This window comes from Myodes glareolus, chromosome 4 (genome assembly GCF_982192425.1).
Source record: "Myodes glareolus chromosome 4, mMyoGla1.1, whole genome shotgun sequence".
NCBI classification, from domain to species: domain Eukaryota; kingdom Metazoa; phylum Chordata; class Mammalia; order Rodentia; family Cricetidae; genus Myodes; species Myodes glareolus.
In genome coordinates, this window is record NC_142029.1 from 8,459,686 (window position 1) to 8,484,715 (window position 25,030).

At 44.4% G+C, this 25,030-nt stretch overlaps 1 protein-coding gene across 1 annotated transcript in view; it reads right to left on the reverse strand.

Annotated features, from left to right (window-relative positions):
• Positions 1-25,030, reverse strand: part of Gadl1 (GAD like acidic amino acid decarboxylase 1) — a 143,985-nt gene that overhangs the window by 60,913 nt on the left and 58,042 nt on the right. Inside the window, exon 11 of the mRNA XM_048423714.3 lies at positions 6,479-6,678. Within this exon, the coding sequence (XP_048279671.3) occupies positions 6,479-6,678 (200 nt within the window). The remainder of the gene's footprint in view (positions 1-6,478; positions 6,679-25,030) is intronic.

Sequence of the window (25,030 nt, forward strand, 5' to 3'; positions counted from 1 at the left end):
TTGAGTTATTCCAGGTTGGAAATTGCTAATGGGCTTTTAACCAACCTTGTAACTAGAAAAATCACATAGCATTCCTGAGCCTGTCTCAGTTTCCTCATGCACGTAATAGAGATGTGGGTACAGATTGGGAAAATCCTTGCCTGGCATTATTATTATTTGACACTTAATCTTGCTATGTGTGGTTTCTTTGTAAAATACTCTTGTCATAGTGGCTGAAGCTGTCTTCCAAAACCAAGTCAACTCATTGTAGTTATATTCTGCTTATATAGCTGTCCCATTTGGAACTGAGTGTTCAATAATCACATGCTTTGGGCACTTGCATTCACCCCTCCAAGGTTCCAAGAATATCACAGAAGAAGGGAGGAAAGAATGTAGTAGCTTGAGTGTTACGGGGTGCTTTCTCTGTATAACATGGCCACCCATCCTAAACACACAGCAATTGGAATTACCTGCACACAGTGGTGCCTATCAACATTCCATCATGAGCAGTGAGGGCCTGACAACCCCCTCTCTTCCCTGAGGACCCATAGGTTGCTGGGGGAAGGAGAGACATTTTCTTCAGTGGCATAAATAACCTCCCCATGCACGATATGTCAGCAAATCTAATTAAACTCACTAGTCCACCAAACAAACAAAAGGAAGCAAAAATAGACAGAGGAGTAATTGGAAAGAGGAAAGGAATTAGCAAGAGTAGGAAGGGATCAGAGAGGGTTATTGGGGGTGAATATAATAAAAATGTATCAAAACTGTATAATGAAACACATCATTATGTATGATTTATTTAAGCAATAACAAACTTGCTAACCATGTCAAATGGATCTTACATTTGAACAATGATCACCCTGAGTCCCTGTCAACACCTGTAAAGTGCCATGGTCTAGCTGAGCTTAGGGACTAAACTGTCATTGTGCCAACAGAACAGCAGCTAGGGCCTGCTTGTTGGGGTTTCTGACCTGCCCAATTCCCATAGCCAGTAAGCCCTAAAGAAAATCACACAGAAGTCTCCATAAGTTATAACCGATTGGCCCATTAGCTCTATTTTTGCTTCCTTTTGTTACAGGTGTGGCCCCTGGTTGGTAGATCACACTCCAGTGAACAGCTCTATATCAGTGCCTATATGGGCAGCACTAATTAGACTCAGTGGGTTATTAGACAAGCAAAACAAGACAAGAGGACATGAAATGGAGTTGGGGTGTGGCAGAGATCCGAGAGGAGCTGGAGGAACTGTGTGAGAGAGAATACAAACAGAAACTACATTGTATATTATGAAACTGTCAAAGAATATATAAAATATTTTAAAATGTATCTTTCTTGCTTTGCCTGGGAAGGAGAGATAATTGTTTGGACACTGGTCTATCCAAATCTGGTCCTTCCATCTTAGGCGAACATACCAATTTCAGGATGAGGCTCTGTTTAGGTTCAGGAATAAAAAAGTGTGGTTCTGGCTGGGTTTGGCAGGAGAATTGCTGCACAGGTCTTCGGTATCTAAGACACCTGATCAAGGGCCTGAGGAATAACATCTGAGCTATACCAGAATGCTAATGACGTGTGTGCATCCTCAGTTTGGTGCCCTCATCAGACCCACCTTGCTGTAATCTGCTGGGGGAAGTCAATTCTTCCAGTGGTAAAACAGCTGACTCTACTCAGAGCAGAGTAGAAAGGATGAGAAGCCGAGCTTTCGGAAGATGTGTGAAAACTGGTAGACTCTGGATTGAATGCCCGTGGGTTCACAGATAAACAATATCTGAATTGCCATCCTGTGACTGAAGCAGATAATTTGACTCCTGTCGTGGGTGAGTTCTGGGGCCAGTTTGTGAAGACTGATGAGAACCCACTGCTAAGTGTGAGGGATTCTGCAAACCCAGCTCATAGTAGTGTTCGGTTACCAGAGTAGTAATATTTATACCACTGAAAAGGGTGTGGTGGTTTGAGTAAGAATGGTCCTCATAGGCTCATGTATTTGAATGTCCGGTTTCCAGTTGGTGGAACTGTTTCGGAAGGATTAGGAGGTGTGGCCTTGTTGTAGAAGGTGTGTCACTTGGGGTGGGTTTTGAGGTTTCAAAAGTCCATGCCAGGCCTAGTCATGCACTCTTTCTGCCTCCAACTTTTGGATCAGATTTGCGCTTTCTGTTACTGCTTGAGTACCATGCCTGCCTGCCTATCACTGTATTCCTAGTCATGACCATCATGAGCTAACCCTCTGAATCAGTAAGCAAGCCCAAACTAAATGCTTTCTTTTATAAGCTGCCTTGGCCATGGTGTCTCTTCACAACAATAGTAAACCTAGGACAAAGGCAGACAATGTTAATTGGGGTATTTCTACTGACAACCAATCTATCTGGCTTTAACCTCATGGTTCACACCAAAAGAACACACACCAGAACTGAGACAATATTTGACTTCAAAGCAAAATAAAAACAGGGCTACAAGCCAACTAGTAAGCACAGAAAGAAATTAGACCATGGTTCTAAGACTCTTAATCCTAGAGAAACAGCTGCCAAGCTTGTCATTTCCCAGTCATTGCGAGGGAGGGGGCAAAAGGACTCTGCCCCCTTCATTTGACATTGGGCACAAGAGGATAAGGTGACTTTTGCTGACCCCAGGAATATATTGTTGTCCATCAGCAGCATGGAAAGACGAGGGGTACAAAAGCCCATTATGAATAACAGCACGAAAGCAGAGGGATGTTTTTCTCAAATATTTAAATATAGGTCACAGAGCCTGCAGCGCTATTCACTGAAATGTTAATTCCACTCAATTCAACTTGACAAACGTTTACAAACAATAAGGATTTGTTGAACTGAATTGAAATGTTAACATTTATCCTCCTGTGATACCGCGTCTGAAAGAATTAGAAAGTATCCTTAGACTATAAACTCCAATCTACCCTGAGACGAATATTAACTTCAGAATAAATACCGTCATCAAATATTTATATCTTGCCTTATTTCAAGACACCTGTCATTGAGTCACTGGGAGGCTTTGGCAAAATAGCACCACATCCTGCCACATTTAAATAGTACAAGCAAATAAGAACCGGGGGCACAGCTTTCTGACTTTTATTTTAATTTAATGGGTAGGTATGCATATTTATTATAAACAGTCTCCTGTTCTTATTGCTAGGTTATCATCTCTATACTCTTAACAGGGCACATTAACCCCATTTCTAGGTAAAGTTTGTTCCCCCCAAGGCTCAACAGACTTTTTAAAAGTATTTATTTATTTAATTTTATGTGTCCGTGTGTGTGTGTGTGTGCCTGCATGTTACCATGTGTGCACAGAAACTCACAGAGGTCAGAAGAGGGTGTCAGAGACCCGGGAACTGGAATTACAGATGGTTATGAGCTCCCATGGAGGTGCTGGGAACAGAACTAGGGTCCTCTGCCAAAGCAGCAACCATTCCTAACCACTGAGCATCTCTCTAGCCCACTCAGCAGATCCCTTAAAAGACCAGATGACTGAGTCGATCAGAGTCGAGGGCACATGTCTCAGTATGACCATGCTGCGAGCTGGCCTGGAAGCAGCAACTGACGGACATTTCTTCCACTCAAGAATAATTCAACTGTCTTTGAGATTGTTGTACTGAACTTGGTCTTGAATTTGGTAAAACGTAGATCTGATTCCTGGTAAGTGCCACGGGAACAAACACAGCATGCAGAAGGCATAACTGAACAGCAGAGAGAAGCTGGCCTGGTGATATTCCGTGAGCTTTTGATCGAGCTGTGCCGGACATCATCACTCAGGCCTGCAAGGGATGTAGGTGATGGGAGGCGATGCCACTTTTCTTCATTTATCATAGCATGGGGCCTCTGCTATTTACACCTGCCTGCTTCAGTTCCTGGGGTGGGGGGAGCCAGACCTAAGTTAAAGGTTCTACACGGTTAAATGACTCACAGAACTTAGTGACAATGGAGAATCCAAATGCTGAAGCTCTATAATCAAGTTATCTTGGGCTACTTAAAAAAGAAAAACCTCCCCCCCTCTGTATGTGTGTGCATGTATGCTTGTGCATGCACACATGTACATACATGTGTGTCTACATGTTTGAGTGTAGCCACTTGCATGTCAAGGTCAGAGGACTGCCTTGCAGGTCGGTCCGCACCTTCCACATTCTTTCAGGCAGTGTGTCTTTATTGTTCTCCACTGTATGTACCAGGTTGCACACTGAGGACCCTCCTGTCCCTGACTCCCATCTCTCCTGAGGAACCCTGGGAGTACAGATGTGCATGAACTACTGTATTGGTTTTACTTAAATTTGGGGGACCCTAACCTTGAGACATCATGCTTGCACAAGAACTGCTTACCCACTGAGCTTTCTCTCCAGCCCTCTTGGGCTTTCTGTAGTCTTAACAGTCATTCATTGCCTATGGGGCCCAGATGGTCTGCCGTTCCTTTTTGGGATGCAAATCCTACAGAGATGTGGCTGTGTGACTGCAGAAAGCTACAGGCATGGGGTAGTTTCTAATGAGGAATGTCCTCACCGGCAAATAAATCCCAAGGGCAGGGAACTGCAGAAGAAGGGATTCAGATAAAGGGGTTCAAGAGACGGTTTGCTCAAACTCTACTTGAGAGTTATCTGTAGTGGTGTTGTGAGGAGGTATCCCACATCGTAGTAGCTAGCTAAAGTATGCATAAATAGCAATATGAATGTTTTCTTTCCTCAAATGAACCCTGAACCCAGAGTCTCGTGTTTCTGTCTACCATTACCTGTCTTTTGCCCTCAGCAATGCCAGCCATGACAATTGCTCACCTCTGACTCTCACCACATTGGCTATTAGATAAAATCTGTAAAAATGTATTTTTAACAGACTGTTAGTTTTCACCGAACTAAAGTTAGAATCTCATCCATGGCCTCTAAAACCTAGGAGGAGGGTTTCACCGCTGCTAGACTCTGCCTCCCTGTGATTCCCACCAGGAAATGCTTCGACTCACAGCTTTCCTTTTGTCTGCACTTGTTCTATAACTGAAGATCTCAAGGGCTACTTCTATGGTGGAGTAAGTCGCATAGGACAAACTTCATCTATGCTGCAAAGCGATAGACGCTAAGTTTCGGCTCAAAGTGAACTCTTTCTGATCCTCTGTGCTAAAAGAACTGTGTTTGTGCTGAACACACCCAGCGTATCTCACTATCCTGTTAGCAGGCACTAAGTTAGTTCTTCTTTATTCTTTTATTATTGAATGTGTTTATCACGTGTTCCCGCTTCCTTCATAGGCCAGAAGAAGGTGTCCGATTCCCTGGAACTGGAGTTGCTGAGCTATAGAGCTGCCATGCGGGTCCTGGGAACAGACCTGGGTCTTTTGGAAGAGCCGTCAGTGCTCTTACCTGCTGAGTCAGCTCTCCAGCCCCTTGAGCCACCTTCCCAGCTCCCTGAGCCTCCTTTCTAGCCCCCAAAAAACTTCTTAAAGAACAGTCACCCAAATTATTTACTCCAGTTTTTTTCCAAATGCCAAGGCCAATTCTTTACCTGTTCTGGTAAAGGGTACTTCCTGCTCCTTGAGGTTGAACTCTGGCCTCTCTGGGCAGTGCACACACATGGTGTGTATGTGTACATGTAGGCAAACACTCATACACATAAAATGAAAATAAATAAATTCTTTTAAAAGATATTTGAAAGAATTTCCATTATTGTTATTTTGCTGGATTAGAACTGAGGTGCACTGAGTCCACATGCTTTTCTAAGCTACACAGCAGGTAACTGGTACCACTAAGTTTTGAATTAGCTTGTCCTGCCTAACAGGGTGGTGAAAGCCTTTAATCCCAGCTAATTCCTTGCTCAGGGAAGATAGATCTCTAAGTTCAAGGCCAGTTTGGCCTACATATTGAGTTTCAGGGCAGGCAGAGCTATATAGTGAAGCTCTGTCTCGAAAATAAAAACAAAAAATTAAAATTGATCTGGTTTGTCCTTCTTCTGTGCTTAACAATAGGCCAGGAGGAAGTGAGATCCATCACACACCAGTGTCACCATGTTCCTCGACTGATAAAACATAGGATGAAAAAGTTTTGATTTATTTGAGAAAAAAATCTATGTTTGTGAAGACTAATGTTAGGAGTATATAATTAAATGTGTTTATTCATTTTTGAGACAGGACCTTTCTGTAAAGCCATAGCTGGTCTTGAACTCCCAGAAATTCAGCTGCCTCTGCCTCCTGAACGCTATGGTTACAGGTAAACGCCACCATTCAGGCTTTTCAAGAATTTCTATTATGTTTCATTTATCCTGCTCTCTCACCTGAGTGTGTACCTTAGTGGCGTGAAGGAAGGGTAGAGGACTTCTCTGCACATGCTTCCAAGACATAGTAGACACTAAAGAAATGCTTACTGTGTTCAAAAAGGGACTCAGAAGCAAGGGTTATGTATAGAATCTACCAATACTATTTTCATTTGGTCTTTCTAACACACATACACACACACACATTCACACTCACACATGCAAACATGTACGCATGCATGCATGCACGCATGTGTGCCTGCACATACCTAGACAGAGCAAGGGCACGATTAACTCTCTCCTCCAGTCCTAAGGTGCCCAGGGCTTTCCAGGTCATCCAGAACTTGAAGGCATCGGGTCTCCTGCTGCACTGGATGGATTTGTCTCCCGTGTCATAACTGACATCGTAGAATTTATCCTGCTGGAACAGGTAGGTCGCTTTGGCAGAGTAGCACTTCTTGAGAAGATCCTTCGAAAAAGAAAGTAAAGGAGAGTCAGGGCCCGTTCACTTTAGAGGAAGTTCTGTGTCAAATACACACAGCAACAAACCCTGCCTGACGTCTGTTCCCAGAGATGTCACACCGCTGCTGGCCGTGGAGGGTGGACACAACCTGTGTGTGTTAGGGTGGAGACCCAGGGTTCACCCAGGAGCAGGCAGTGCAAGACCCACTCTCCAGGTGTCACCAAGGGCTAAGAGGGGCCAAGAGGACCAAAGGCCCCATCACCATGATACCAAGGCCTCAGTTTCTCAAAGGAAATACCTCTCTAAGTCCCTCAAAGCTGCTCCAAAGGAAAGACAAAGCCTGGTCCATTTGTGTAGCACTTTACAGGTTGTAGTACATTAGACCATTTCAGGGGCAAACCCTAAGCTCTTAAATCCCCTTCTTTCCAACAGATCGCCACGCTGAGCATCCATGAGTGACAACGACCCAGGGAGAGCTCATCCAGTGGAAGAGTCAAGAAGACTGGACCAGTGTGTCATCATCCCAGAGTGGCAGTCACCAGTGGTCTCTTGTTTGTTCCATCCTGATTTCATTTGCAACTGAATTCTCTTCCCGTGTCTGGACTGGTGGCTTCTCACTAAGAAGCCAGTGACAAGCCCACCGTGTCGTGAGCAGTCCACCATCTTCTCCGTTATTTGACTGGAAGCCATACTGTCTTTAGTACCAGGAAGAGTTCCCACGAGGCAGTCTCCCACTGTCCTATATCTTCCCGAGCATTCATATTGCACAGTAAAGATAAGCAGGGGAAGGGAGTTCAGCTTTCATTGTCACACCTTGGCACAGTGCTTAATCTAGCACATTTGACAACCATAGCCAGAGCTGGCATCTGCTGAAGTCAGACTCTTTATCCAGACAAGGCATGACAATGGCATTGAAATTCAAGTACCCTAGACCACATGCCTCTGAGATTGTGGAGTTCAAACCAAGGCAGCTTGGGTTCCGGGCTTGGCCTCTCAGTTTATCACCTTTTGCTGTTTAAACAATGAACCCTCAAAGACACGTGTAAAGAGTGCTGGGATCTGGTGACATTTCAGGATGTCATCAAAAGCACAGCTCAGCCAGTGGGCTCCATCTTCTTGTCCAGATCACCCAAACCACTTTTGACTTCCAGGGGACGCATCGAATTCAGCTGCCTCCGGTCCAGCTATCGGCGACCATACAGACAACTGTGAGTCAGCACTCTGCATTCCAGACAAAGCTCCCCGCTTCCTCACACTTCAGCCATCTGGTGTGGGAGAATTGTCTGTATTCTGTCAATCATATTTTAATAAAACGCTGATTGGCCAGGCAGGCAGTATAGGCGGGAAAGCCAGACAGGAAGTAGGGGTGGAGCAAAGAGACTGGGAGTATACTGGGACACAGGAAACTCCCTCCACAGTTCTGCCCAGACCACTGGAGAGGAAAGATGTAAGCTGCCCCGCTGGAAAAGGTACTGAGCCATGTGCTAATGTAGATGAGGATAATGGGGTAACATAAGTTTTAAGAACTAATAAGTAGCCTAACCTAATGGGCCAATCAGTTTATAATCTTATGGAGTCTTGTGTGTGATTTTCTTTGGGGTTTGCTGGCTGTGGGGTACCGGGCAGGACAGAAACCCCAACAAGCCGGCCATCATGTTACAGCCATCAGCAGTGTTTAGCTCATCAAATAAAAGTTCCCAACAATTCTCTCCTACTGCTTTTCCTATATTCTCTCCCAGGCCACCATTACTGACATGCAAACATTTTTTCTAAATTATTTAGCAAGCAGGCATATTAATCATCTTTATAGTAATTAATTCATGTCAAAATTGTTAATCTTTTTATAGAATTCATATGATGATGCCAGGACCCTGGGCATACTACCCCAGCATGGTATTCAGTACTTAAGCTGATATTTGATGACAGGATTATGAAACAAAATTCAGCCTGCACTAAAAGAGGAGCTTGGTTTTAACCTAGAGCAGCATCCAGTAAAAGCCAAATGTAGAGGAGAGCCTGAAACACAAATGCTGGATTTGACATGGGTATCATGCCATGAGCTCACTCCAGCTATGGTCACCTCCACGGGATCAGTCCAGCCAAAATTCTGGCATAGACGGAGAAGTTGCTCTCCAAGCTGTCATATGCTGAGCTGTTGGCCATTAAAAACTAGTGAGGTGGGGAGGGGAATAAGTCTTCTTCCTTTGTAGCCATTGGTACATTGTTCCACACTCCAGGAGATAGCCTCACCCCCATACATTTCAGAGCAGCACTAATTGGACTTGCTGGGTTACCAGAAAAAGTGGAGGATGATGGAGAGGTAGCTCAGTGGTTAAGGCCACTTCTTGCTCTTTCAGAGGACCTGAGTTTGGTCCCCACCATCCATGTTGTACAGTTCACAACTGTACATAATTTCACATCTAGGAGATCCAACACCCTCTTCTGGCCTCTATGGACACCTGCACAAATGTGCTACACACACACACACACACACACACACACACACACACACAAAGAGATGAAGTTGGGAGGAGCCATGATGGGGAATTTCAGAGGAGTTGGAAGGGAAAATGGGGTGGGATAGACATGACCATGTTCCATTGTATATGTGTATGAAATTGTCAAGAATAAAAATAATATTGTAAAAACCCCCTTAAAATGACCAGGCCTAGTAATTATTTATCTAGTAGATATTTTAAATACTTTAATATACAGAGAAAGCCATGCCAGGCTCTGGCGTTCAGGTGGCGAATCAGAAAGCCACTGTCATTGAGAAGTTTCTGATGGGAACAGAAGACAGAGAGGCAAACTACACAACAGACGCTAGGACAGGAAGAACAAGGCGTCACCGAGTTCAGTGGCTAGGTACCTTTCATCACATAGAGATGCCACACAGGGCTCTTTAGAGGAACCACAACAGCCCAGGGCTGAGAAAGGGGAGGTGGGTAGGGTGGCATTAGCTATTAACTCTGCATAATTAGAGTTAATTAACAAGGTGCAGTATGGCTGTAGAGCTGGCTGGAAGGCAAAGAATGGTCAAGGAATCTTAAATGCCACGATGAGGAGGATTTGAGGAAATCCTCGCAGGCGCTTGCAGATATTAAACTTGGTTTCTGCTCTGGGAAAATGGAGAGCGAATGAGGAAATGCAGAGTCTGCTTTGGATGCAGCTGTACATATGAGCTCAGGCAGAGGCACTGAGCATCTGGGCTGGACTTTACTGTGCCCAGTGGAGGTGAGGGTGCTTACTCTGTGCACTAGACAGTCATCCTGGGGAGATGTCATGGTCCAATGCTCACTGGCGACACCCCTCAATCTCTGAGCAAAGCCTTGCCCCACTTCTGTCTGGTGCATGCCTCTGAACCCCTCCCCCCAGCAGTGGTCATTCACTCTCTCTTGAACTCTCTTGTTCACGAAGGGAGTCACAGGTCAGGCTGCTGGCACTCTGCCCCTCGCTGTTTATCCAATGAGCTCTATAGTCCGCACTCACCTTTCCTGTTGAGCTGACATATCTGCCCTCTGTCGAGTCCACACAGCACAGAACAGCAGAGGAAACGGACAGAACACAATGAGGGTCTTACAGGGAATCTACGCCTGGTGGGCAGAGCTGTCTATGATCTTCCTCCAACAGATACAGCTGAACCTGACTTGTGTCTATACCCTGCCCTTCACACAGCCCTCTCTAAATGTCGCAGATGGGAGAGAGGCAGATTCGGCCTTCTCCAGGAATGAGTCCCCTAACAGATTATCTAGTTTTAAGCAATCAATCCTATATACAAGCAACACTAAATGAACCCTCAGAAGGTTGTATTTGCATGTGTATATGTGTCTCTGTAACAATAATTTAAGAAGTCATAAATTTGAAAAAGAATTGAGGAAGAGTGAAGAAACCGAAGCGGGTAGCAGGAGGAAGAAAATGATATAAATAAAATACTCATGTCTGAAATTCTCAAAACAAAAGGGATGATGATGATGATTATTATTTATAGAAGTCTCAGCATGCTTTGAAGAAAAGTCAAGGAAGCATCTTGTGAAATGACAGTGGACCAGAGAAAGAAAGAAGTGGGGGAGGCAAGGGAGCAGAGACAGACAAAGGGAAAGGCATGCGGAGCCTAAAGGAGTCATGTGGGGATCAAGGGGTGGTTTCAGTGCTAAAGCACAGGTCACATGGAGACATCCGTCCAGGCTGAGATAGGCAAACAGGCACTTGGGAAGCTGCTTCAGCTAAAGAGCATCCACTCCTCGCTTGGAGACAGAATGAAAGCCTGACAGACCGCCCTTCAAGTCCATCTCTTTCTTTGGCTGAAGGAAAAGAGATAAGACATTGTCCCCAACCTTGTTGTCGAGTCACCTTGGAGTCACCCAGGGAGGGAGAACCTTTGGGACAGACACCCTTCACCAGTTGGGAGCAATTATCCATGATTGCATTATCCACATTTCAGAGGGGAAATTTTCACCCATGAAGAACCACCCTCTTCTCCCAACCAACCAATAAGAACTTCGACTGAGCAGACAAGGGTGGAGTCACACCTTGCCCAGCACTTTTCACATGCTAATCTCTTGCCTCCCACCCCAATCCCTCCTCTGTCTAAGTCCACAGACCAGTAGGGTGACTGGATCCTATCATCCATTTCTCTACCCCGTGTGGCCACACTGACTGCATCTCCTCTTCTGTTTGCGTTACCAGTTTTTTAGTTGTGTAAGAATGGATGGGCAAGTTTAGCTTCTTGGAGCTGTCTGGAGCCTAGTTTTTTACCCTAAAACCTCTGATTACAATACAGTGTATCAAAAACCTATGTGACGCCACAGACTGCTTGGCTTTCATCCAGCTAGTGGAAACTGTTACATGGCACAGAGCATTTAGGGATCTACCCTTCCTGTCTAAACAGACATTGCTGAATGACACCAGATAGTGCGAGCAGAACCTTCCACTCCCGTTCTACCCTTCTACCCCTGTCCTTCCCCATTTCCTTCTTACCCCCCACCCCCATTCTAACCCCCATGTCCTCAGTCCTTAAAATCAGGGCATCTTAGGCTCTAGGTCTATGAACCATGTATATGGGGCTGGAGAGATGGCTCGTCAGTAAAGCTCACGCTATGCAAAAATGAGGGCCTGAGTGTTTATCCCCAACACCCATGTAAAATCACCAGGCATGATGGCATGGATTTGCAATTCCAGCTATGGATGGTGAGGTGGATTCCTGGGGCCTGCTAGCCAGCTAGTCTAACCGAATGGGCAGAACCAGAGATAGTAAAAGACCCTGTTGCAAAGCAATAAATAAAATAAGATGCAGAGAAACAGAGGTAGATACTGGAGGTTGACCCCTGCCCTCCAACATGCATGGACAAACATGTGAGTGCACACCCCAACCCATGTGCAACTGCACACACCCAAATTCATACAGACACAACATAGGCCATGCTATAGGAAGTCCTATAGCCAGAAGCCTTTAAGTTACCCACCCCCTTGGGCGTGGCCTCTTAAACTATAAATGCTGATGTAAAATGCATGTGCATATTCTCTCTCTCTTCCAGTTGCTGGATTCAGTTCCCGTTCCCTGTTCACTCAGAGAACTGTGATCTATGAGTCTACCCCTAAATAAATAATCCTTTATTGTACTCAATTCTGAACTCGTGTGGGATTTCTTTTTAGCATCCATCTTCAAGGTAGAGAAATCATTTACCTCTAATGAGTCACTAAGAAATGTATTTTAAAACAATTCTCCTACCTCGGTTCTATGCAACTTTTACCTCCCAGTCTCATGGGCATTAATGGTTGATGCTGGGCTGTGAGCCTCGCATGCCTCTGCAGCTAAGATCTGTTCATCTACTGGCAGCTCCCCTTCAATGCTGAGCAATCAGGTCTCATGTTCTGAGTCTTGGCTCATGCAGTCTGTAGTTTGTTCCATGTCCTATGCTATTGCAGCGACGGCATCCATTTCCTTGTGAGTCCTTTGTAAGACACCTGCTGTTTTCCTCACCACATTACTTTTGGAGTGTGTGGCTATTGACTTCATTCTTTTCTCTCTGTTATTCTAAGCCTTCTTTACATCATTACAGTAGAAGCTAAAGTCTTCCAGAACTGCATCTACCTTGAATAAGGGCTCGCCTTGATTGTAAGTGACTGAACTCTGTCTTTGAACTTGTCTGAGTCTCATCCTGACCCACTTCTGCTGGACCCCTTCAAGGAATCGTGCATCTCCTTGCCCCACCCATCTGAGGTACTACCAGGCCATGGCTGTCATCCATAGAGCCCCTCTGCTTTTGGGTTCTTACCACCCCACTCCTTCATGCTTGTGTGGCCTAGGGGAAGCTAGGTGAAGAAGTCTGATGGTGTCTACGGTGATTGTACACACATTTTGGGAGAGCTGTGGAACAGCCTACCACCCCCCTACACAGGTGGGTGAACCTGTCACCCACCTTTCCAACCTCTCATTGTGTACCTTCCAGTCAGGCACAGCTACTCCAAATGTACCTGTGCTGGCAGCCTTCTGTGACCTGACTCAATATCTGCCTGACTTGAGCTCATTGCAGAAAGTGTCCATACACATGCCTGTGGTGTCCAGCAATGTAGGACTTCCCCATCCGTGTCAGTTAATAGACTTGGTCAGAGAAGGAATGCTGTATGAGAGCTTAATGAGTGATGCTATGCAAGAAAGACTTCACATACTCTCTTGTCTTCCACCTTCAGCCTTCAGGCTGATCACCTACTGAGAACTGCTTTTTGCAACTCAATCTGGTTTCTCTTTGGAAGACCATCCTGCCAGCTTTGGGCCCCAGCACAGGTGACTGTATGCCTCGTGGATGCGGTAGGCAGAGCTCGGCAGGCCCTTCTGACCATCTGCTGGTGGGGTCCAGTTCTCTGCTGGATGCAGCCCCTCTGGGCTGACTCTTCCCTCTTGATCTCATGGCTCCTTTCCTCTCAAGTCCCTACAGCAGTTCACAGATGACCCCCAGACACAGCAACCTTCAGGACATAGAATGATTAGCCAGGCACAGGAGGGAGGGAAGAAAAAGAGAGGGAAGAGAGAAGAGAAGAATGGAGAAGTCAAAGGGAGGAAAGAGCAAGGAAGGAATAAGGGAAAAGTGAGCGAGGGAGGGAAGAAGGGAAGAGAAAGGAGAGAAAGGAGGAAGAAACAGTGAGGGTGGGGGAGAAGAAGGGAGGCATGGCTTCCTGGCCTCCGTGATAGGCCTTTGTTTTGCCAGCATGTGAACTGACTGACGTATATCACAGGTGCTGAGTCGGTCTGATGTCTGTAGAAACCATCAAACATCACAGACTGTTGGGTGCTTATTGTCCTATGAAGCCCACCCCATCCTTCTTACAGGAAGCATTGCTACGTTTTCAGCCTGTGGTCCCACAGGGATTTCCAGAGTGTTGATGGATCACAGACTGGAACACATTTTCTCCTGAAGTGTGAGCAATTCTCCTGTAAGCCGCCCTGTCTAAGGAAGGGTTGGCATAGGCTGACTGCAGAAGGAAGAAGCAGAACTAAAAAGATATTTTTAAGAAACACAAGTTAATAATTTGAAACCATGACACTGTCTAGGGGAGACAGGGAAGTTAGACTCAGTTTCTCAGAGGCTCGTAAGTGCTTCTATAAATAGGGAGACATTTGCCAGGGCAGGATCACTTGGCAGGCCTGCTTCCGCCCTACTAGAGTATAATAATAGCCCGGTTGGGCTTCTCTCCGAGCAGGGGGAGATTTTCCAGTATCCCCTGAGTGTCTATCAGCACACCTTCTCTGCTAATAACAATCTAAAATGGTGGTTTTCAAGTTCTGATGACAACCCACCGTAAGAGATTATTTTGAATTACGGACAGACACAGTGCCCACCCTCGCAGACACAGGCTGGAGCACACGTTTCACGGACCAGTGCACTTCACTACTGCAGTGACTCCACCCTGGGGTTGTCTGTTTCATCCTGCTTTGTTCCATTCATTAAAGGAAAAATCAAACAAGCTGGTGTCTCTTAGAATTGACTCTATAACTCAAGACCAATGGTCCAGTGGGACTTATCCTCCAGTCACATTAAAACTACCCATTCTAAGGTAGGCTGCCCCGATACCCACCCCATCCATTGGACCCTTGCCTGCAACCTCAGTGGAACTCTGAAACACAGCCTGCTACAATACAGAGAGGATCAAGAGAGGAGTGAGTGGCCACCTGGCAGGACACCCCACTCTCTAGGCCCTCCATAGTGGTTATTTAATCAGCCAGCAGAAGAGTTTCCTGCAGTTAGGCTGCCCCAATACCCACCCCCAGCCACTGGACCCTGCAAGCTACAAGCCCCAACCCACCCCCAAACCCACCTATCCTCCTGCAACCTCGGTGGAACTTGAAACACAGCCTGCTACAATACAGAGAGGACCAAGAGGGGAGTGACTAGCCACCTGGCAGGATACCCCACTCTCTAGACCCTCCATAGTGGGGCCTCTCCCCAGGCCTCTCCCCGACCTGCTGCAGCATAGCTACTCAGCCAGCAGGAGGGTTTCCTGCAGGGAGAACCAAGAGAGGAACTCTAACGCACAAGCTGTGACTGCACAGAGGGGACCAAGAGAGCGAACCAGGAGAGCAGACCTAGAGAGCAGGCTAAGACAGACCTCAGTGGCTCCCTGAGACACAGACATTGACAGTATAGAGCAGACCAAGAACAATGTCCAAAAACTCAAACATCCACTGCAAGGATTGGACCAAGATGCAAAGACACTGCTAGCATCAATTGAAGGAAGAGATGGGTAGGTGCCAATGCAAGAATTCATCCAACAACCTTAAAATCAACATGGTAACATCAGAACCCAGGGGTCACACAACAGGAAGACCTGAGCATCCTAACCCAGAAGAAGCAGAAGAAAACATTTTTAAACACAACTTTATGAAGATGATGGAAACCTTTAAAGAGGAAATGAAAAACCCCCTTAAAGAAATGGAGGAAAAATCAAACAAAAAGTTGGAGGAAATTAATAAATCCCTCAAAGAAACCCAAGAAAACCAAGAAAAAACAATCAAACAGGTGGAGCAAACAGTTCAAGACTTGACGACTGAAATACAGGCAATAAAGAAAACACAAACTGAAGGGATTCTGGATATAGAAAATCTGGGTAAATGAACAGGAACTACAGAGGCAAGCATAACCAACAGAATACAAGAGATGGAAGAGAAAATCTCAGGTGTTGAAGATACTGTAGAGGAAATCGACTCATTGATCAAAGAAAACATTAAATCCAACAAATTCTTAACACAAAACATCTGGGACACCATGAAAAGACCAAACCTAAGAATAATAGGTATAGAAGAAGAAGAACTCCAGCTCAAAGGCACAGAAAATATATTCAACAAATTCGCAGAAGAAAACTTTCCCAACCTACAGAAGGATATCCCTAGGAAGGTACAAGGAACTTACAGAATACCAAACTGACTGGATCAAAAAAAAAAGTGCCCTCACTATATAATAATCAAAACACAAAAAATACATAATAAAGAAACAATATTAAGAATTGCAAAGGAAAAAAAGTTAAGTAACATATAAAGGTAGACCTATCAGAATTACACTCAGCTTCTCAATGGAAATCATGAAAACCAGAAGGTCCTGGATAGATGTGCTGCAGATGCTAAGAGACCACGGATTCAAGCCCAGACTACGATACCCAGAAAAGCATTAAATCACCATCTATGGAGAAAAAAAAAAGATATTCCATGAAAAAACCTATTTAAACAATAAGTATCCACAAACCCAGTCCTACAGAAAGTACTAGAGGGAAAACATCAACCCAAGGAAGCTAACTGCACCCACAAAAACACAGGCAACAGAAAACCTCCCACCAGCAAAACTGAAAAAAGGGAAGCACACAACCACTACCACCAAAAAATAACAGGAATTAACAACCACTGGTCATTGATATCTCTTAAAATCAATGGATTTAATTAACTTATAAAAAGACACAGGCTAAGAGAATGGATACAAAAACAGGATCCGGCCTTCTGCTATATACAAGAAACACACCTCAACCTCAAGACAGACATTACCTCAGAGTAAAGGGTTGGGAAAAGGCTTTCCAATCAAGTGGGCCTAAGAAACAAGTGGGTGTAGCTATCCTAATATCAAACAAAATAGATTTCAAACTAAAGTCAATGATAAGAGATGGAGAAAGACACTTTATACTCATAACAGGAACAATCAAGATAAAGTCTCAATCCTGAACATCTATTCCCCTAATACAGAAGCACCCACATGTGTAAAAGAAACATTACTAAAGCTTAAATTGCACATCAAACTGCACACACTAATAGCAGGAGACTTCAATACTCCACTCTTATCAACAGACAGGTCAACCAGACAGAACTTTACAGAGAAATAAGAGAACTAATGGAGGTAATGACTCAAATGCACTTAATAGACATCTATAGAACATTCCACCCAAACACAAAATAACATACCTTCTTCTCAGCACTTCATGGAACCTTCTCTAAAACTGATCACATACTCAGTAACAAAGCAAACCTCCAAAGATACAAAAAAAAAAAACCAAAAAACTGGAGTAACCCCCTGTATCTTATCGGATCATCACGGTTTAAAGTTAGAATTTAACAACACTACTCTTAGGAAGCATACAAACTTATGTAAGTTGAACAGTACTTCATATGTACTTACTTATGTAAGTACTGAGCCACCCCTAGGTCAAGGAAGAAACAAAGAAATTAAGCACTTCCTAGAATTCAATGAGAATGAAGGCACAGCATACCCAAACCTATGGGACACTATGAAAGCAGTGCTAAGAGAAAAGTTCATAGCAGTAAGTGCCTACACAAAGTGGAGAAACCTCACACTAGTGACTTAACAGTGTACACAAAAGTTCTAGAACAAAAAGAAGCAGATTCATCCGGGAGGCATAGAAAACATGAAATAATCAAATTGAGGGCTGAAATCAATAAAATAGAAACAAAGAAAACAATACAAAGAATCAATGAGAGAAAAAGATGGTTCTTTGAGAAAATCAACAACATATACAAACCCTTATCCAAACCAATCAAAAGGCAGAGAGAGAACATCCAAATTAACAAAATCAGAAATGAAAAGGAGGACATAACAACAGACACTGCAGAAATTCAGAGAATCATTAGGTCATGCTACAAAAACCTGTACTCCACAAAATTGGTAAACATAAAAGAAACGGACAATTTTATGTATAGATACCATATACCAAAATTAAATCAAAACCTCATAAACAATTAGTCCTATAAACTGCAAGGAAATAGAAACTGTCATCAAAAGCCTCCCAAACAAAGAAAGTGCAGGGCCATATGGTTTTAGTGCAGAATTCTACCAGAACTTCTAAGAAGAGCTAATACCCATGCTCCTCAAAGTGTTCCACATAATAGAAACAGAAGGAACATTGCCAAACTCTTTTTTACGAAGCTATAGTTACCCTGATACGGAAACCATACAAAGACTCAACCAGAAAAGAGAATTACAGACCAATCTTACTCATAAACATAGATGTAAAAATATTCAATAAAATACTGGTAAACTGAATCCAAGAACATATCAAAAAATCACTCACCATGATCAAGTCAGCTTCATTCCAGAGATGCAGAATGCTTCAACATACAAAAATCTAGCAATGTTCTCCATCATATAAATAAACTAAAGAAGAAACCATATGATCATCCTATTAGATGCTGAACATGCATTCGACAAAATCTAATTCCCCTTCATGATACAGGTCTTGGAGAAATAAAGGATACAAGAAACATACCTACACATAGTAAAATATACAACAAGCTGACAGTCAACATCAAATTAAATGGAGAGAAACTCAAAGTGATTCCACTAAAATCAAGAAAAAGACAAGGCTGTCAACTTTCTCCATATCTATTCTACATAGTTCTTGATGTTTTAGCTAGAGCAATAAGACAAAAGAAGGAGATGAAGGGGATTCAAACTGGAAAGGAAGAAGTAAAACTTTCACTATTTGCAGATGATATGATAGTATATATAAGTGACCCCAAAACTCTATCAGGGAACTCCTACAGCTGATAAATACCTTCAGTGAAGTGGCAGGATACAAAGTCAACTCAAAAATCAGTAGCCTTCCTATATACAAATGATAAAGAAGCTGAGAGAGAAATCAGAGAAGTGCCACCTTTCACAATAACAACATAAAATCTCTATAACAACATAAAATAGCTATAAACAAAATGGCAATCCTACCAAAAGCAATCTACAGATTCAATACAATCCTCATCAAAATACCAACACAATTCTTCACAAACCTTAAAAGAACAATAATCAACTTCATATGAGAAAACAAAAATCCCAGGATAGCCAAAACAATCCTGTACAATAAAGAAACTTCCAGAGGCATCACCATCCCTGACATCAAGCTCTATTACAGAGCTACAGTAATGAAAACAGCTTGGTATTGACATAAAAACAGAGAGGTTGACCAATGGAATCAAATTGAAGGCTCAGATATTAATCCACAGACCAATGAACATCTGAGTTTCGACAAAGAAGCAAAAATATTACAATGGATAAAAGAAAGCATCTTCAACAAATGGTGCTGGCATAACTGGATGTCAACCTGTAGAAGAATGAAAATAGATTCATATCTATCCACAGGTATCAAACTCAAGACAAATAAATTAAAGACCTCAATATACATTCAACCACACTGAACCTGATAGAAGAGAAAGTGGGAAGTAGCCTTCAATGCATGGACACAGGAGACCACTTCCTAAATATAGCGCCAGTAGCACAGGTAATAAGAGCAACAATAAATAAATAGGACTTCCTGAAACTGAGAAGCTTCTGTAAAGCAAAGGACACGGTCAACAAGACAAAAAGGCAGCCTACAGAATGGGAACAGATCTTCACCAACCCCACATCAGACAAAGGACTGGTTTTCAAAATATATAAAGAACTCAAGAAATTGGGCACCAAAATTCCAAATAACCCAATTTAAAAAATGGGGTACAGAACTAAATAGAAAATTCTCAACAGAAGAATCTCAAATGGACAAAAGACACTTAAGGAAATGTTCAACATCCTTAGTCATCAGGAAAATGCTGTCACTCAAATTAAAGCATGGGCCAGGGGGCCTTCCTCTAGAGTTAAACCTCCCTGGAGAGGTCCTCACAGACGCATGTAGAAGTCTGTCTCCTTGAAAGTTTCAGATACCAGATTCAGTCAAGTTTAACCATTAGAGTTCGTCCTACCTTATGGCAAAACAAAGCAGCCAGCTTACAATATGGGAGGACTGGGAGGGGAAAGAAGGAAAATGTCAGGTGAGATGAAAGAGGAGGAAGAACCCGGTAAACGGAGGTCAAAGAAAGAGATGGGGAAAGAGGGCCAAGCTCGAATTGGTGGCCGCGTATGAACGGTAGTGCGACAGCTTCTTCCTGCGTGTGGCAACCCAGCTGTCCATGCCCAGCACTCATGTCGTGCTGGGGACCCCGAGTATCTATGGCGTCACTGTCAGCTTCACCCCTCTGCGTCATCACATAGCGTTTTCACTCATCTGTAATAGCGGATAATGACACCGCCCTGCAGACCACCCCCTGGGACTATTTTGATTATCTGTGGCATGTTTAAATGAATGCCAGGAAACAAAAATGTATTAATACCAGACATCTCTCTCCAGTCTGGATGGATTAATTGCTTCTGCCTGACATAGGTGGACAGGCGTGTGGGGAAATGCTCTCATCCCAACTGGACAGAACTGACAGGAAACAAGCAGGCTGCTTGGCATCGATGCTAGAAGATTCCACACGGAGAACACAGTAGGAAATGAAATCAGCCCGTGTCTCCGGCTTATTCGGATGCCACTAACAAGGGCATGGCTCTTTCTCACAGAGAATTTTACACGTTCTTCAGCAAGTCCTCTGGCCTATATTTCTTGGAGGCTGAGCATCCTCTGGAGGTCTGGCCTCTGAGGCCCAGAATGGAGGCAGGAGATTGATTTTATAGAAGTGAAAATGCAAGGCAGGAAAGCGATTTCTGAAATGTGACTTTCCTATTCTTCACTGGAAGTGGTTGGTGTTAGTATATCCATGAGCATTCTCGCTTAAAGCTAGCCTGAGAGCTCAGTCTAAGGTGAATGAAGAAGGCTGGAGATGTAGGTTTGAACTCCCCTGTACCACATTAACCACCAGGCATGGTAATGCTTGCCTCTAAATCCAGCACTTGTGAGGTAGGGGCAGGAAGTTCTCAAGTTGGGGATCTTCCCCAACTATGTGGGGCATTCCAGGTCAGCCTGGGTTATATCTCCTGTCTCAAAATAAGTATTTCTTTGTTTATATCAAAGAAAATGAACCAGAAAGTTCATGGTAAAACCTTTGGCTTGGACCAAAACAGTCAACTAGGAAAAAGGGGTTTCTTTCCTGTAGACTTAGGATAAAAGGCAGGAACGGGCTGGGGTGACCGAGAATTTTCTGCCATATGAGCAGACATTTGTTCAGACAGAAAACCCCATGTATTCATGTATGACTTACTCCTAAATTGGGGTAGAGCAAACGGCATTCCTGTTCCCTGCGTGCACAGCAAGGTGCTGCATACTCGGTTGCTATCACATGTGATGAGAGACTTGCTTTTCCAAACAGTGTCTCCGTTCACTGGGGAAACGTCTGTGGTTGGTTCAGAAAGTTACAATAACTTGCTCAGGTGGCGCAGGTTAGGGCTGTTCCTCACAGAGGCAGAATTTGAACAGAGGCTTTTCTGGGCTCCCAGATGTGCAGGCTGACTGATGCACTGAGATATTTTTTATTCCTGTTTCAAACTAAACTACAAGCGAGCAAGTGGGCAAAGCTGCCCCCTCCAAAGAGTGGGCCGAACATTCACTAATTCTTAGCGTCAGACGCTCAAAGGCTTCTGGCTTCTGTTATGAAGACTACAGCCTGCGACTGCATGGGCAGGCCACCGTGTTCCATGTTCTGATGAATGTTCATGACCACCCAAGGGCCAAATTTAACTCAGCAGCTCTGTTCAAAAAAACCAAACATCTACATGAAATCAAAGATATAGTTATCTTTAAATTAACAAAAAGAGGGGTGGGCTATGCTTCAATTTTAAGGCAGTTGATGAGTCTGTTTGAAGCCCTGGATTGCAGTGCTGTACTGTGCTGTAAAAAAGGAGATGGGGATTCAGGTGGCTCAGGGAATTAAGTCCCTTCCCTCCAAATTTGAAGACCTGAGTTCAGTTCTTGGAACCCTTACGGTAGAAGGAGAGAACTGACTTCTTAAAGCTGTCTTTGACCTCTACAAACAAACACACATACACAAACACACACACACACACACATGCATGCGCCACCCCCCTCATATATCAAATGTAATAAGAATCTTTTTTAAAAGAAATTGTCCTTCATCTTCATTAAGGCAAGGGTTTTGTTGTTTTTTTTTTTTTTTAATCTTTTCTCACACAGTAACTACATGGCTTCTAAGAAAGGTACTTGGATTTGGAAGATAAAAAAGAAGATTTGGCTTTTTTTTCAGTTTGAGGAATACTTCCTAATTTCCTTAGGGAATGAATTTGATGGCATAAAATCACATGGGAATATCTTTTCTAATTTTCATTGATCCATCTGCACTCTAAGAGGAAACAAAATTATTCTGTAATGAAACTGGCTAAGTCTGGGTTCATTGTCTGCCTTATGCTGAAGTCGTATTTTGTTTTTATAATGGCTCTGTGGCTGGAAGGGCTCTGAATCTCAGACTGGAAGCTCATTACTGGCAAACAGCAACAGCTGGGGGTGGGGTGGGGAAGGAGATGAGAAGCAGGAAAATACGAGGAGGGAGAGAAATGGGAGTAGAAGCAAGAGAAAGAAGAAGAGGGGACAACACATTAAGGGGTCTCGTGGGTTCCACCAAGGGGGACCAGGTGGTTCCCAGGACCCTCTGATCCTACCTAGGAGATTTATAGTTTCTAACCAAATCATAGAACCCTTGTCTACAAACTGCAAGTATCCGAAAGGGCACAAGGGACAGAGCGGGTCTAGAACAACCACGACACCCACCCTAGGAGACGGTGGCTGCCCACAGGCTTTCTGTACAGCGTGGGCTGGAAGAGGAGAAGGCAACAGAGATGAATGGACAGCAAAGGCCCGAGGAGTCGGCCATATTCAGAGAAGCCTGAAAGTGACCTTGCGCAGGCTGCAGACTGTGGAAATGGCAGAATTGGTAAAGCTACTGGTACTGTGATTTACAATCTCTGTGGCTTGCTTCTGAGGTGACTGAGCAGGCTCCATCTTCTAAACCAACGTTTTCTATTTCTGCACACCATTGCTGCTCTCAAATCCACAGTCTCGAGTGGGAAATGAGGGTAATCTGCTCTTTGGCATCTATCCACCATCTCAGTTGAGGAACACAAAAGCTCTGGGATCCAATGGTGGGCTGAGGGGGAGCCTGAGTGGTATTTTGCTTTGCTTACTTGGTTGCTTGTTTGTCTTAGACAGGGGCTATGGAGCCCTAGCTGCCTGTGTACTCCATAGAATCAAAGAAGACTCTGAACATCTGATCCTCCTGCCTCAGCCTCTTGAGTCCTAGGATTACAGGTGTGCACAATCATACCCTGCTTATGGGCTTTGGGGGATCAAATCCAGGGCTTTGTGTGTGCTAGGCAAACATCCTACCCACTGAGTCACCTCCCAACCTCTCTTGACAGGTTTGGAATCCCAATTTCATTGTTCCTTCAATCCACACTCTGAAAGAAAACACCGGACTCAGGCAGGGAAGACTCTCGGGCTTTCACCTGGTCCACGAGAAAGGAAGTGGACTTTGAACAGTGTGTCCTGTGCCTGCCACATGAGACACATGCCAAGCCGCTGGCAGCCTCATTTCCCAACAGAGCAGCCTCACTTGCTAGTGGCAGACCCTAAACCTGAGTCCCCATGGCTCCACTCTCCAGGAGATCCTATGCTGTCAATTTCTGAGTCCCGCACTTGTCTGAAATCGAGGATTAACTCTCTCCTAGCACCACAGGGTGACATCTAGTCCATTCCCACCCCAGCTCCATCTCTGACACCTCAAGTCCTCAAGTCTGTCGATGCCCCAAACCTCTGGGAAGACACTGTGAGCTGACAGTTAACACAGTGACCGGGACCCCAAGTGAGCCAGAGACAACCCCCCAGCCTTGTTAGCTCGCTGATGGGGAACATGCCTTACGACCTCACGGGCCCTGTCGCCCATTTCTGGCAATTTTCACTCTAAATAATGACGATCAATGTTTTGAAAAATAAGCGGCAACATTTCTACCGACTTCCTAAACCTCTAGTAGTACCGAAATAAAGAAGCATGCCCATATACGAAAACTCAATTTCCAGTCCAGGAGCTTGCGTGAATTCAAAGCTATAGCATGCAGTTAAGACTGTCTCTGTGAAATTAACCTCACCACAAACCACAGCTGTCTCGTTGCCTCAAGCGCCATCATTTTCACCCAAAAGAGACATTTAAAGAATTCCCACCTCTGAGGTTCTTGTCTTGGGTTTCAATTGAACCCTAAGTGAGGGGAGCCCTGTGGCTTTCGTAATTAGAGCTCCAGACCCTTTACCCCTAGAAGCTGCTACCACACTGGCAGAAGCTATCTTTCCCTTATTACATGTACGTTCCTCTTTTCCCTGGCTCTGAAAGCAGCAACTGACTTCGTGGCATCTCACAGCACATCTGGGAACTGGCTACGGCGACATGGAGGCGCTGACATTTTAAATGAACACATCCGAGTTTCTGTAACAGGACATTGACAGGCAGTATGCATGGGGCGCTGTCCGAAACTGGTAATAAAGCAGAGGAATTACATGTCAAGATCCCATCCACATATGACAGTGACGTGTACTGTCCCCTGATGTGGGGTAAGGAAGTGCTCTGGGAAGAAGCAGCCCACAGAGGACTGCCCTGAACTGACAACTGCATTAGCTAGAACACTGGGGAAGACACATCCCATCTTCCTCCTTCTCTCCCGCTTCTGTGCCGGGTTTAAAACCCCAGTCCATCAGGCACTGTCACGCTGTTTCCACAGCCAAAGCTCTCTCTCGTTCCAGGTCCCTTTGATTCATCATGTCCCTTCCCAGCCATAGAAAGAGACAAGCGAGCTTCTCCCCTGGCTACTTCACTGGTCATGAGGTCAGAAGAGACTGGGAATTTGGAACTAACCCTGAGAGTCTCTTATTCAGCTTCAGGTCACAGATCAAAGCTTCACAAACTGTGGCCCTCAAGCCCAGTTGGAAAATGGGCAGCAGGGAGAGGTCTCTGGATATCCAGTGATCAAATGTTAAGTCAAAATCAAGTGTGCCACGAACCCAAGGTGTTTCAGGTGGTCCTCATCCATGCCTTATCTCAGGATATCCCTGCAATCTTGGGTTGTCT